The following is a 15,417-nucleotide window of genomic DNA, read 5'->3' as shown; positions in this document are numbered from 1 at the left end:
TTTTAAAAGGATGGGAGCGGCCGGGCGCGGTGGCTCAAGCCTGTAATCCCAGCACTTTGGGAGGCCGAGATGGGCGGATCACGAGGTCAGGAGATCGAGACCATCCTGGCTAACACGGTGAAACCCCGTCTCTACTAAGAAATACAAAAAATAGCCGGGCGAGGTGGCAGCGCCTGTAGTCCCAGCTACTCGGGAGGCTGAGGCCGGAGAATGGCGTGAACCCGGGAGGCGGAGCTTGCAGTGAGCTGAGATCCGGCCACTGCACTCCAGCCTGGGCTACAGAGCAAGACTCCGTCTCAAAAAAAAAAAAAAAAAAAAAAAAAAAGGATGGGAGCAGGAGGGGAAAGAGACCTTGTCAAAGTCTCGCCTACCAACACTTAGCAGCCACTTTCCTGTCAAATATTCAGATAGAGAGGGTCACTGAAAGGTATAAGGAAATCCAAGCAAGAAAAAAAGGTTTGAGGAAGAAATCATGAGGCACTGGGGTGTGAGGAGGCGGGAAAGAGTACAGGAGAGAACTGGCACGGCTGCCAAGTTATCAGTCACCTTCTTATGTTCTTAAGAATGCTGCATTTCTTTTGTTTGACCAGTTTCACCTCCCAGATTCCCATAAAGCACATGGTCTAATCTGTTACCTAAGAGCAAAACAGCGTCACCTCACCTGTTCTCGCCCTCAAATGGGAACGCTGGCCTGGGACTAAAGCATAGACCGCCAGGCTGAGTACCCTGACCTGAGTCATCCCCAGAGATCAGCAGCCTCCAACAGGGAACCTTCCATTATACTCTTCAAGCAACTTAACAGCTGCACCAACCGTTGCAATGAAAGTTCTAATCTCTTCCTTCCTCCTGTTGCTGCCATTGATGCTGATGTCCATGGTCTCTAGCAGCCTGAATCCAGGTAAACAAGACTGTCTATGAAGGGGAAAATGAGGGGAGGAAATGTGGCAAAACAGGCCACAGACACATCAAAATGCAGCTTCTCTTAGCTGTGGGGTATTGGGGTGAGTGAGCCTTTCTCAATGCCAGTTTCCTCCTTTACAAAAAACAGAAAACTGTACTTACACCCAAACGATGTTGACAGAGTTAAATGAGATATTGTATGTGAAAATATCTGCAACTGGCCGAGCGCAGTGGTTCATGCCTGTAATCCCAGCACTTTGGGAGGCTAAGGCGGGCAGATCACAAGGTCAGGAAATTGAGACTATCCTGGCTAACACGGTGAAACTCCATCTCTACGAAAAATACAAAAAATTAGCCAGGCGTGGTAGCACGCACCTGTAGTCCCAGCTACTCAGGAGGCTGAGCCTGGAGAATTGCTGGAACCCGGGAGGTAAAGGCTGCAGTGAGCCAAGATGGTACCACTGTACTCCAGCCTGAGTTACAGAGCGAGACTCCGTCTCAAAAATAAAAAAGAAAAAAAAAAGAAAATATCTGTAATTGTAGCTGATCCTCCTCACACACACAGGTATGTATGTATGTATGTATATATATACTAGCTCAACAAAGATTTGCTCCCATGTCTTCTCCCCCAACCCTTTTCCAAAAGAGTAACATAATTATCATGGCTAAACTTAATGATGGTGGTGGGAGGGTGTTGAAGGCAATGGTACCTTTATAGAAGATCAGGAAGTCCTTGCTTATATTCTTTACAGTGCACCGGAATGCCACCAACATGTCTTAATGCTATTTACTGGTAATGAAATAAACTAGAAAAAGCCTGTCACCAGGTAGTGTCCATATTTGAAGCTTTATTCGTAGCAAGCCCTGCTGTAACAGCTCACATTTTGGGAAGCAGACCTTAGCTTAGGGGTTGCAAATCTGCTCCAGCTTTCACTATAAAGTGGCCCAGCCCTTCACAGAGCAACCACGAAGAACAGACCTGACCCCCATGTATATTTCTGCTTGTGAGCACCATCTCCCCAAAGGCCACTTTGAGGTGAAATGGCTTTGCTGCATACTCAGCACCAACTTGGTCCTAAAATCAGGAGGCATTCTCCCTTCTCCACTCCAATTTCCAACATCTCTTCCTTTGTAGAGAGAGTGCTCTGGAAGCTGCTAAGCCCCATAGCCCTAGGGCCTAGACCACTATTCCAAAAGGGAAGACTTTTCCATCACTATGACAGACACCCATGCTACAGTCCTCTGCCTGAACTCAAAGCTCTAGTCCCAACCTGTTTTTCCAGTGTACCTCCCTCTACTCACTAAAAAATACTATTCTCCACCCAAACTAACCTGTTTGCTCTTCGCTGAACATGTATTGTGTTTTCCCATCAGCTCAACTTTGCTCAGACACCCAACTCAAAACCACCTTCCACAGCTTCCTTCAGTTCCTCTCACAGGCAGACATGTGGTCTCCCTCCTGAGAGCCAGCTTAGCCCTGCTGGACACTCTCTTCTTGCACTCATCATCTGCTGCCTTATATTGACGGGCCTCATGTGCCTTTCCTGCCTCTACGCCCTGCGTCGGCTGCAAACTACTTGGTGGCACGGACTGGTGCACTGTTTCCATATCCCTCACGCTATTCAGCTCAGTACTCAGCGAACATTAGATAACCTCAAGAATGCATCCTCAGGTTTCTAAATCAAACCAGGGCTTCATAGCAGCTCTACTGACATTGGGGCTAAACAGTTCCTTGCAGTGGGGGCTGTTCTGTGCACTGTGAGATGTTCAGCAGCATCCGCGTGGCGTCTCTCCACTACACGCCAATAGCAGCCTCCCCTCTCCCTCATCCAAACCCATTATGGAAGCCAAAAATATCTCCAGACATCGCCAAATGTCCCCGGAGGGGGATCCACCCTTGGTCAACAACCACTGCTCTACACCAATAGTTCTCTGCATGGCCACACTTTTAGACTCACCTAGACCTTTACACTCAGCCTGGGAGTCAGGGGGACCTAGATCTTGACTCTGCCACACACTTGGCAACCCTAGACAAGTCGCCTCACTTTTTTGAGTTTCAGTTTTATCATCTTAAAATGAAGAAAATACCACTTGTCACACACACTTGTGAAGATTAAATGATCCGCAGTGTGACCTAGAAAGGGTTTAATAACGGACTGAGTAAAATTTCTAAGTCGCTCCTAAAGGACAAGGGTGAGGAACTGGGGAAAGCTCCCTGCGCCACCAGGAGGCACCATCACAAACCACGTCGCGGGGGTGGCAGCCGGGCTCAAGCCTTGTTTCCCAGCCAAGTGAAGTTTTGCAATGTAGGCCTGAGTCTGAGCTACTTAGTGGCTAAAGGAAATAATAGCTCCTCCATCCCCAAAATAAATCTCAGAATAAAGTCTAATCTTATTTTATCTCTTAATCACATACATGCTCAATATGCTTTTCACAGGGTTAAGGGAAATAAAAATAAGTGAGAATATATGAGGTCATTAGGAAATAAATTACTTATAATAACAGATTCATTAATTGTAATATTATTTAATTATAAAATTACTTATATCAGACACATTAAGAACTCCTATATCACAAGCATTGTTCTAAGCACTTCACACTTATCTCATTTGTCCTCACAAATCTAATGCATTTCTTACTTTTTCTTACTTTTCATTTTTCAGACTTTGAAAAATATTATAAAAATAGAGTTCCAGTATAGCCTTCATCCAATTGTTTTCAAACAATATCTTATGTAACCATAATACAATTATTAAAACCAGGAGATTAGCATTGATACCATAATATTAACTAATCTACAAATGTTCAAATCTTGCTAATCGTCCCACTCATGTCCTTTTTCTGCTCCAGACTCCAATTCGGGATCCCACTGAATAAAATGTCAGATCTCCTAAGTCTCCTCCAACCTGGGATAGTTTCTCAGTCTTTCCCTCTCTTTCAGGACCTTGACACTTTTGAAGAGTACTAGCCAGTTGTTTTGTAGAATGCTCCCTGAATATGGGTTTGTCTGATATTTCCGGCTACGCATTTTAGGCAAGAATACTTCAGAAGTGATGTATCCTTCTCTGGACATCCCAGCAAGAGCCCCAGGATGTCGGTATCTCTCATTACTGATGGGGTTCACTTTAAGCACTTGGTTCAGGTGGTGTCTGCCAGGTTTCTCTACTGTAAGGTTACTATTCGTCTCATTGTAATTAATAAGTATCTTGCAGAGAAACACTTTGGAAATATGTAAACAGCCTGTTTCTTCTCATCATACTTTTTTTTCTTGTTGTTCACCAGTTAACAGCATCATCATACTTTTAACATTAATTTTTAGAATCTATGGATGATTGTTTCCTACAAAGAATTATTACTGTGGTATTGGACAAATAGTGATTTTCTACTTCTATTGTTCCTTCTACATTTATCTAATCGGAATTCTGCCATAAGAAAGAGTTATTTCTTTTTCTTTCTTTCTTTTTTTTTGTTTTTTGTTTTTTGTTTTTTGTTTGTTTGTTTGTTTTTGAGATAGAGTCTCACTCTGTTGCCTAGGCTGGAATGCAGTGGTGTGATCTTGGCTCACTGCAACCTCCACCTTCTGGGCTCAAGCGATCCTCCCACCTCAGCCTCCTGAGTAGCTGAGACTACAGGCACACACCACCACACCCGGCTAATTTTTGTATTAGTAGAGACAGGGTTTTGTCATGTTAGCCAGGCTGGTGTCTAATTCCTGGCCTCAAGTGATTCCCCCACTTCCACCTCCCAAAGTGCTGGGATTCCAGGCGTGAGTCACCATGCCCAGCCTTTTCTTCCTTATTTATTTGTTCAGTTATTTATTTATATCAGCATGGACTCATGAGTATTTATAGGTTGGAATCCATTACTATCATTATTTATTATGTTGCTCATATTGTCCCAAAATTGGCCACTGGGAACTCCTTCCAGTTGGCTTCTATGACCTTTAGACATGTCTCCATCATTTTTTGAGCAGTTCCTTCGTTTCTGACACCACAAGAAGCTTCGGGCTCCTCTTGTGTTTTTCTGTCCCAGCCCTGGATCAGCTATTTTTCCTGGAAGCCCTAGTTCCTTTCATGGGAGAATGATATTTACAGACCATGGGCACTGACTGATAGGCCCATTGCTAGCAGGTGCTGGTGCTTCTAGGCCCTCTAGTGGTCAGAGCTGGGAAATAACACACACGCACACTCATGTACAGCAGTCCCCACTTAATCGCAGTTTCAGTTACCCGCCAACTGTGGCCCCAAAATATTGTTATGTTATCTTGAGAAACAGAGAGAGAAAGGCCACATTCACATCATTTTTATTACAGTATATATATATATATATATATATATATTTTTTTTTTTTTTTTTTTTTTTGAGACAGAGTCTCACTCTGTCACCCAGGCTGTAGTGCAGTGGTGTGATCTCGGCTCACTACAAGCTCTGCCTGCTGGGTTCACGCCATTCTCCCGCCTCAGCCTCCCAAGTAGCTGGGACTAAAGGCATGCGCCACCACAACCGGCTACTATTTTGTATTTTTAGTAGAGACTTGGTTTCACCGTGTTAGCCAGGATGGTCTCGATCTCCTGACCTCGTGATCTGCCTGCCTTGGCGTCCAGAAGTTCTGGGATTACAGGCGTGAGCCCCCTCCCCAGCCTATTACAGTATATTTTTTAAATTGTTCTATTCTATTAGTTATTGTTAATCTCTTACTGTGCCTAATTCATAAATTAAATTTTATCATAAGTGTATATGTGTAGAAAATATATACATATATAGGGTTTGGTACTATCTGAGACTTCAAGTATCTTGGGAGTCCTGTGGATAAGGAAGGTCTACTGTACTATTATTAACCACATCTTACAAATTAGGAAAATGAGGCATAGAAAAGTTACACAACTTTGTCCAAAATCCCAAAGCAAGTATATAGTGGATCTGGGAAATGAAAATAGTGACAGATGCACCATAAATCCTAACAAGTGGAAGTAACTTATTTACACATCGACATCAGCAGAAAGCCACAAGCCCAATATTCCAGCATAGACACTCTCTTTGGAAAATAACCAAAATTCCACAGCAATAACCACAATGATAACCATCATGTACTCAACACCCGCCTGGGCACTGAGCTCCCACAGCAGCTCACTTATTCCCAACAACTCTGTGAGGAGGATTTTACCATCCTCCTTTTACAAATCAGGGAATCGAGGATCACAGAAGCCAAGTGACTTGTCCAAGTTGACATAGTTAAGTGATAGAGCCAATAGCTGACCCCAGGCCTATCTGGATATAAAGTGCACGTTTATGCCACTGTATCAGTGGTTCCCAAAACTGATTTTAGGTGCAATGTAAATAAGCTTCTTTTTACTTTAATACTTCTGTGTTTATTTTAATGCATGTTAGGAAAAAAACTAAGCATACATCAAACCTGTAATTTCACAGATAATATTGCATAGGATGAGGATGTTTTGCAAAATAAATTTATTTAGAGAAAAAGTATAAGGCTGGGCACGGTGGCTCAAGCCTGTAATCCCAGCACTTTGGGAGGCCGAGACAGGCGGATCACAAGGTCAGGAGATCGAGACCATCCTGGCTAACACAGTGAAACCCCGTCTCTACTAAAAAATACAAAAAACTACGGCGCCTGTAGTCCCAGCTACTCGGGAGGCTGAGGCAGGAGAATGGCATGAACCCAGGAGGCGGAGCTTGCAGTGAGCTGAGATCCCGCCACTGCACTCCAGCCTGGGCGACAGAGTGAGACTCCACCTCAAAAAAAAGAAAGAAAAAAGAAAAAGTATAAAGTGGCCAGGCATAGTGGCTCATGCCCGTAATCACTTGATGTTAAGAGTTCAGGACCAGCCTGACTAACATGGTAAAACCCGCTTCTACTAAAAATACAAAAATTAGTCAGGCATGGGTGGTGGGTGCCTATAATCCCAGCTACTTGGGAGGCTGAGGAAGGAGAATTGCTTGAACCCGCGAGGCAGAGGTTGCAGGGAGCCGAGATCGCAACACTGTACTCCAGCTTGGGCGACAGAGTGAGACTCTTGTCAAAAAAAGAAGGAAGGAAGGAAGGAAGGAAGGGAGGAATGGAAGGAAGGAAGGAAGGGAGGGAGGGAGGGAGGGAGGGAGGAAGGGAGGGAGGGGAGGGGAGGGAGGAAGGGAGGGAGGGGAGGGAGGAAGGGAGGGAGGGGAGGGGAGGGGAGGGAGGAAGGGAGGGAGGGGAGGGGAGGGGAGGGGAGGAAGGGAGGGAGGGAAGGGGAGGGGAGGGAGGAAGGAAGAAAGAGAAAGAAAGAAAAAAGAAAAAGCATGAAGTAAATAATACTAAGGGTAGTTTAAGCTATAGAAAAAAATCATAAAGATGGTCTAAAAATGTCTGAAGTTTGGGAGACATAATACTATAGCACCATGCAGCTTCATTTTCAGTTTCCTCTGTGAAACTAGGGTCATATAGCAGTGCAGAATAAAACAATAGACTAAGAATCTTGTACCTGTAGCTGGGTGTGGTAGTGCTTGGGAGGCTGACGAAGGAGGATCACTTGAGCCCAGGAGTTTGAGGCCACACTGTGCTGTGATCATGTCTGTGAACAGCTATTGCACTAGCACGGGCAACATAGCAAGACCCTGGTCACTAAAAATAAAATAAAATCCTGGACCTGGGTTTCAGCCCTAGATATGTCCCCATTACCTTTATGAACTTGGGCATTTCATTTGCTCTCTCTGGGACTGTTTCCTCATCTTAAAAAAAAAAAAAGGAGATAGTGATTTAATGAAATTAGTACAGCCCTTGGCTGGGCGCAGTGGCTAACGCCTGTAATCCCAGCACTTTGGGAGGCCGAGGTGGGCGGATCACGAAGTCAGGAGATCGAGACCATCCTGGCTAACATGGTGAAACCCCATCTCTACTAAAAAATATAAAAAACTAGCCGGGCGAAGTGGCGGGCGCCTGTAGTCCCAGCTACTCGGGAGGCTGAGGCAGGAGAACGGCGCGAACCCCGGAGGCGGAGCTTGCAGTGAGCTGAGACCCGGCCACTGCACTCCAGCCTGGGCCACAGAGCGCGACTCTGTCTCAAAAAAAAATAAAATAAAATAAAATAATAAAATAAAATAAAATAATTAAAAAATAAAATTTAAACATTAATACAGCTCTTTTGAAAGCAATTCTTAACTTTTGACCCAGTAATTCCACTTTGGGAACTCTCTCCCAAGAAAATAATCTAAAATTTGGAAAACAGTTATAAGAACAAAGAAATTTACCAACTTCTAAAAAATAAAACTTTCTAAATATTCAGCAATGGGAAAGCAGTTAAATAATTTGGAACACATAATTATTGAGAGTATTATGCATTCATTAAAAATGTGTTATAAAGATAACACAGCAACATGCCTATGAATGGAAAAAGAGAATGTGTTTACATTCTATGGTTATCACTACATTGTATAAAAAGCATATGCAGGCCGGGCGCGGTGGCTCACGCCTGTAATCCCAGCACTTTGGGAGGCCGAGGCGGGCGGATCACAAGGTCAGGAGATCGAGACCACGGTGAAACCCGGTCTCTACTAAAAATACAAAAAATTAGCCGGGTGCGGTTGTGGGCGCCTGTAGTCCCAGCTACTCGGGAGGCTGAGGCAGGAGAATGGCGTGAACCCGGGAGGCGGAGCTTGCAGTGAGCCGAGATCGCGCCACTGCACTCCAGCCTGGGCGACAGAGCGAGACTCCGTCTCAAAAAAAAAAAAAAAAAAAAAAAAGCATATGCAGGTAACAAATATGCCAAAATACCAACAGTTTGTAAGAATAGTAATTTCTCTGTTTGTACTTTCAAAATTTTCTCCAAAGGTTAAATTACATTTAGACTGAAAAAAAAACTTCAGAATTAAGGAATTCGATTAAATAATCTCTGGGATTTCCTTCAGGGCCTAAAATTCTGTGGTTTTTCTCTGGAACTAGGAGTAGAGGTCAGGCAAGAGTAAAAATGTTAGAAAAGTTTACATGGCAGGGGCTATGCCAGGTTAAAGTACTTTGATAACACTCAAAACAGCACATGAGAACACTGGAAAAGCAGCCCTTGGGGAAATGACGCAACCCCCTCCATCTGTGTGGCAGAAGTCTGGGAAGTAGGAGGCCTGAATTGAGCCATATGATCTCTAAGGGTCCCCTCCAAACAACATATCCATCCACGTATTGAACAAACATTTACCAAATGCCTACCATGTGTCAGGAACCACGTAGCTGAATGACTATTGAGCCAATGGTTCAGAGTCTAGTGAAGGAGAAAGATTTTATGTTAGTTTGCTAGGACTGCATTAACACAATACCACAGACTGGGTGGCATAAATAAGAGAAATTTATTCCTCACAGTTCTGCAGGCTGGATCTATGAAATCAGGGTGCCAGCACAGCTGAGTTCTGGCAAGGGTCCTCTTCCAGGCTGCAGACAGCGGACTTCTCCTCTTATCTTCAAGAGGTGGAAAGAGAATGAAAGAGCTCTATAGGATCCCTCCTACTTTTTTTTTTTTTTTGCGACGGAGTCTCACTCTGTTGCCCAGGCTGGAGTGCAATGGCATGATCTTGACTCACTGCAACCTCTGCCTCCCGGGTTCAAGCAATTCTCCTGCCTCAGCCTCCCCAGTAGCTGGGATTACAGGTGGCATGCGCCATCACACCCAGCTAATTTTTGTATTTTCAGTAGAGACAGGGTTTCACCATGTTGGCTAAGCTGGTCTTGCACTCCGGACCTCAAATGATCCGCCAGCCTCAGCCTCCCAAAGTGCTGGGATTACAGGGATGAGCCACCATGCCCAGCCTAGGATACCTTACTTTTAAAAAAAAAAAAAAAATATATATATATATATATATATTTTTTTTTTTGTAGAGACAAGGCCTCGCTATATTACCTAGGCTGTCTTGAACTACTGCCCTCAAGCAATCCCCTTGCCTCAGCCTCCCAAAGCACTGGGATTACAGGTGAGAGCCACCACACCTGGCCTATGTCCCATTCATAAGGGCCTTTTTTTTTTTTTTTTTTTGAGACGAAGTCTTACCTTGTGGCCCAAGCTGCAGTCCGTTGATGCAATCTCAGTTCACTACAACCTCCACTTCCCGGGTTCAAGCAATTCTCCTGCCTCAGCCTCCCGAGTAGCTGGGACTACAGACGCATGCCACCATGCCCAGCTAATTTTTGTATTTTTAGTAAAGACAGGGTTTCACTATGTTGGCCAGGCTGGTCTTGAACTCCTGACCTTGTGATCCACCCGCCTCAGCCTCCCAAAGTGCTGAGATGACAGGCGTGAGCCACCGCGCCCGGCCCAAATCTCCTTTTATTATAAGGACACCAGCCAGACTGGAGTAGGGCCCACCATAACAGCCCGATTTAATCACCTTTTTTAAGGCCCTATCTCCAAATACAGGCATTCTGAGGTACTGGGGGTTATGGATTCAACCATATGTGAATTTCAGGAGACACAATTCAGTGCATAAAAGATTTCAAACAACAACATTACAGTGCAATAACAGAACTGCATTCAAATACAATAGGAACCGCATGAAGGCATAATTCATTCTGACAGGAAGTATCAGAAACCACCATAAAGGAGGTGTCATCTGAGCCAAGTTCTTACTTGAGAATCTCAAGTCTATAAACCATCATCCTTGATTGTCATAGGAATTTTTTTTTTTTTTTTTTTTTTTTTTTTGAGATGGACTCTTGCTTTGTCACCCAGGCTGGAGTACAGTGGTGCAATCTTAGCTCACTGCAACTTCTGCCTCCTGGGTTCAAGAGATTCTCCTGCCTCAGCCTCCTGAGCAGCTGGGTCTACAGGCGCCCGCCACCACACCTGGCTAATTTTTTGTATTTTTAGTAGAGAGGGGGTTTCACCGTGTTAGCCAGGATGGTCTTGATCTCCTGACCTCATGTTCCACCTGCCTCGGCCTCCCAAAGCGCTGGGATTCCAGGCGTGAGCCACCGAGCCCGGCCTGTCATAGGAATATTTTAAGTATCAAAAAATGGAGATAAGATAGAATCAGAAGATAAAAACAGGCTCGGATAGAGGCCAAAAGAAGAATGTATTTGTTCCAGAGGAACAAAGGTAAATACCATCATTTGATAGCTGAACTGGGACTCTGGATTCAAATACAGCTACTTGGGGTGGGTGTGATGGCTCATGCCTATAATCACAGCACTTTGGGAGGCCAAGACGGGCAGATCGCTTACACCCAGGAGCTCCAGACCAACCTGCGCAACGTAGCGAAACCCTATCTTTACAAAAAATACAAAAACTAGCCAGGAGTGGTGGTGCATGCCTGAAGCCTCAGTTACCGAGGAGGTTGAGATGGGAGGACCAACCAAATCCAGGAGGTCGAGGCTGCAGCCGTGACTGCACCACTACACTCCAGTCTGGATGACAGAGTGAGATCCTGTCTCAAAAAACAAACAAACACAAACAAACAAACCCAGCAACTTGGAGGTCAAGGGAAAATCTTGGTTTATGGAATAATCTCCTCCTTGCTCTCACTCTTTTAAGTCATGAGGATTTTAGTGTGAGGTATGGGGAGAGGTCGGGAGGCTTTGACAAAGCCCTACCTTTTATCCTCTCTTCCATCTAGAAGCCATTCTTTCTCCACCTACCTTCAGCTACGCTTTTCCCTAGGCCAGATGTTGTTTAATCATGAAATTTTTTAATATGGTTACGTATAGGCCGGATTTTAAACCTCAATTCCTCATTGATTAAAATACCCCTCAGCTGGGCACAGTAGCTCATGCCTATAATCCTAGCACTTTGGGAGGCCAAGGCAGGAGGATCACTGGAGCCCAAGAGTTCAAGACCAGCCTAGGTAACGTACCAAGACCCCATCTCAAAAATATAAATAAAAATAAAATATTCGTCTCTTAAAGTAACCTAGATTCTTGAAGTAAAAATGGAAAAATGGAACTGTGCTGACCTAGGTAGCACAATGCTGGGAGGATCATTTCTGTTCCCTTTCCAGTGTCTGGATGTGACCTGTTTCCTTCCGACAGGGGTCGCCAGAGGCCATAGGGACCAAGGCCAGGCTTCTAGGAAGTGGCTCCAGGAAGGCGGCCAAGAATGTGAGTGCAAAGGTCAGTAACTCAGCATCAACAACAGCGATGGCATCACCATGACCCCAGCTCTCTCCCTTGGGCCCCTCTGAGACCAATGCAGATGTTATCTCAGCTGACCTCACCCATTCCCCTCTCCACAACCTGCCACATGCAGCACCCGTGCCCGCTTTCTTCCTGACTCTCAGGCAAAAACTGGACTTCTCCAAGGTCTAGGGGGAAAGCCAGCCAATGTCAGGCTGCCCCCTGCCCCTTATCCTTTTCCTAAAGAACGCAGGGCTACCGCCCAAAAGGCTTTTTATTTTTTCCTGGCCTTCCAAAAGCTTCCTGAATCCTATTCTCAGCCTTATTTTACTTATAGGTAAGACTGAAAGCAGAGAGACAAAATGGCTTCCCCAAGGGAAAGCAGCCACTGGAAAGCAGACACCCAAGCCTTACTCCTCATTCTTTGGAGTAATGATATTCTGATGCACCCTCCAAACCTGCCACCAAACCCTTGCCCAAACAGGTCAGGAAAAACAACTCAGAAATACAAGCATTCAAATAGCCGGATGGACACTGTTCTGTGTTGACCCCTTTTCCTACCCCATTGCAGTAGAAATTCAAGGCACAGAAGATGGCGATTAAAGCTTCGTCCTACTCCCTCCTATCGTATGTATTAACTCTCCCATCTAAGCAGCAGTGCTGTTGTTTCAGATTGGTTCCTGAGAGCCCCGAGAAGAAAAGTCATGACAGTTTCTGGGCTGCCAAAGAAGCAGTGTCCCTGTGATCATTTCAAGGGCAATGTGAAGAAAACAAGTAAGTTTTCAGAGGATGATTTTCCTTATACCACAGTCACTCCGTGGAATCACTAGGGATGAAGCACGGTTGAGAATAGAAAAAAGAGGTGAAATTAAGACCAGGATAAGCACACAACTCAGCCCTTTCTACTCAATGTCAACTTGTCAGGAAATAGGAAGAGCAGGAAAAGCAGGATACAATTCTCCTGATACTGGAAAGGTTTAACCAAATTCTTAGATTTTAAAACCTCACTTTTACCAAAGTGGGGGTAGATGGGGCTGTTGGAGACCTGGTAATTAATCTCTGAAGATTACACCAGTGTCAGTATCAAACAGAATTTGACTCCTCCCTAGTCTAGCAGTTTTGTGTTTGTTGTTTTGTTCTGTTTTTTGAGTGGGGGTCTTGCTCTGTTGCTCAGGTTGGTCTCAAACTCCTGGGCTCAAGTGATCCTCCCACCTCAGCCTCCCAAGGATCTGGGGTTAGAGGTACACACCATCATACCCAGTTTAGTCTACCAGTTTTTAAGTGTCATATTAAAAAGTATATTGGCAGCCAGTCACAGTGGCTCACGCCTGTAACCCCAGCACTTTGGAAGGCCGAGGCAGGTGGATTGCTTGAGGCCAGGAGTTCAAGACCAGCCTGGCCAACATGGTGAAACCCTGTCTCTACTAAAAATATAAAAATTACCTGGGCATAGTGGTGCACGCCTGTAATCCCAGCTGCTCGGGAGTATGAAGCATGAGAATTGCTTGAATCCGGGAGGCGGAGGTTGCAGGGAGCTGAGATCACGCCAGTGCACTCTAGCCTGGTTTTGAACTCCTAGGCTCAAGCTATCTGCCCACTTCGACCTCCCGAAGTGCTAGGATTACAGGCGCAAGCCACCATGCCCGGCCAGATTTCTTAAAGGTCAGACTAAGGCAATACGTATAGTATAATCTCATTTTTGTTTTTAAAATAAACCATTGTATTTATATACCAGAAGGTATGGAAAAATATGTAGCAAACTATTAACAGTGGCTAGCCCTGGAAAATGTGTTGTAGAGGCTAGGGTGGGGATTTAAAAATGTTTTTCCACTGGATGAGTCTTATTTTTATAATCTTTAAAACTCTCATAAAAATTAGATGTTGCCTGGGCACAGTGGCTCACGCCTGTAATCCTAATATTTTGGGAGGCCAAAGTGGGCGGATCACCTGAGGTCAGGAGTTCAAGACCAGTGTGGCCAACATGGTGAAACCCCGTCTCTACTAAAATAGAAAAATGAGCCAGGCATGATGGTGGGTGCCTATAATTCCAGTTACTCGGAAGGCTGAGACAGGAGAATCGCTTGAATCTAGGAGACAGTGGTTACAGTGAGCCAAGATCAAACCACTGCATTCCAGCCTGGGTGACTGAGCGAGACTCCATCACAAAAAAAAAATTAAATGTTAAGGCCAGGCACGGTGGCTCACGCCTGTAATCCTAGCATTTTGGGGGGCCGAGGAGGGTGGATCACCTGAGGTCAGGAGTTCCAGACCAGCCTGGCCAACATGGTAAATTCCTGTCTCTATTAAAAATACAAAAATTAGCCAGCCATGGTGGCAGGCACCTGTAATCCCAGCTACTCGGGAGGCTGAGGCAGGAGAATCACTTGAACCTGGGAGGCAGAGGTTGCAATGAGCAGAGATCGTGCCACTGCACTCCATCCAGCCTGGGCGATAGAGCAAGACTCCGTCTCCAAAATAAAAAATAAAAAGAAAGAAATGTTAAAAATGTTTTTAACACTAGCCTCTCCCCTTTATTTGCACCCTAGGACACCAAAAGCACCACAGAAAGCCAAACAAGCATTCCAGAGCCTGCCAGCAATTTCTCAAACAATGTCAGCTAAGAAGCTTTGTTCTGCCTTTGTAGGAGCTCTGAGCTCCCACTCTTCCTATTAAATATTCTCAGTCAAGAAGACAGTGAGCACATCTACCAGACACTCTTCTTCTCCCACCTCACTCTTCCACTGTACCCACCCCTAAATCATTCCAGTACTCTCAAAAAGCATGTTTCTCAAGATCATTTTGGTTGTTGCTCTCTCTAGTACCTTCTTCTCTTGTCAGTCTTATCCTGTGCCCTCCCCTTACCCAGGCTTAGGCTTAATTATCTGAAAGATTCCAGGAAACTGTAGCTTCCTAGCTGGTGTCATTTAACCTAAATACAATCAGGAAAGTAGCAAACAGAAGTCAATAAATATTTTTAAATGTAACAGATCAAAATTGTTTCTTTCAAATGGGGTCTGCCAATTCACATCCAAATGACCCATTTTACTCTATTCACTGCAGACTGAATGCAGATTCTACACATAATTCTCCCCACCAAGACCCTCACTCTGTCTCCATTGGCCTACTTGTTCATCTTTCACTCATTCAACAAATCTTTCTGAGGTAAGAGCTAGGTAGGACAAAAAAAAAAAAAAAAAAAAAAAGTATACCAATGAACCGGACATGGTCTTACTAAAGATAATATAGGTTTAAAAAAAAAATTAGCACAGTTTCTTAGCACTTAGGCAGCCTTTGGTATTTATAACTACTATCATCACCATTACCACCATCGTTATCAGTTATCATCATCAGTGGTCACTGTCTTTGAGTTTCCAATCTAGTACAGGATCATAGTTCAGGGCTAGAGAGATGGCATGGAGTATCTCAAATGTCATT

At 44.6% G+C, this 15,417-nt stretch overlaps 1 protein-coding gene across 1 annotated transcript; it reads left to right on the top strand.

The window, feature by feature from the left end:
* Nucleotides 1-589: 589 nt before the first annotated feature.
* On the top strand, nt 590-14,963 carry CXCL17 (C-X-C motif chemokine ligand 17). Its single transcript, XM_001105835.5, has 4 exons — nt 590-898; nt 11,899-11,979; nt 12,655-12,756; nt 14,529-14,963. Exons 1-4 carry the CDS (start codon nt 820-822, stop codon nt 14,624-14,626), a joined length of 360 nt encoding a protein of 119 aa, XP_001105835.1. The 5' UTR covers nt 590-819; the 3' UTR covers nt 14,627-14,963.
* Nucleotides 14,964-15,417: the final 454 nt, after the last annotated feature.

The sequence above is a fragment of the Macaca mulatta genome, chromosome 19, assembly GCF_049350105.2.
Source record: "Macaca mulatta isolate MMU2019108-1 chromosome 19, T2T-MMU8v2.0, whole genome shotgun sequence".
Lineage (NCBI taxonomy): Eukaryota > Metazoa > Chordata > Mammalia > Primates > Cercopithecidae > Macaca > Macaca mulatta.
This window is presented reverse-complemented; position numbering and strand designations above follow the sequence as displayed.

Bases quoted from the DNA above. Each gene is read 5' to 3' on its own strand.
- CXCL17 (XM_001105835.5), top strand. From the start codon at position 820: ATGAAAGTTCTAATCTCTTCCTTCCTCCTGTTGCTGCCATTGATGCTG. The intron at 11,980-12,654 runs GTCAGTAACTCA...CTGTTGTTTCAG, and splicing joins CCAAGAATGTGAGTGCAAAG to ATTGGTTCCTGAGAGCCCCG. The intron at 12,757-14,528 runs GTAAGTTTTCAG...TTTGCACCCTAG, and splicing joins GGGCAATGTGAAGAAAACAA to GACACCAAAAGCACCACAGA.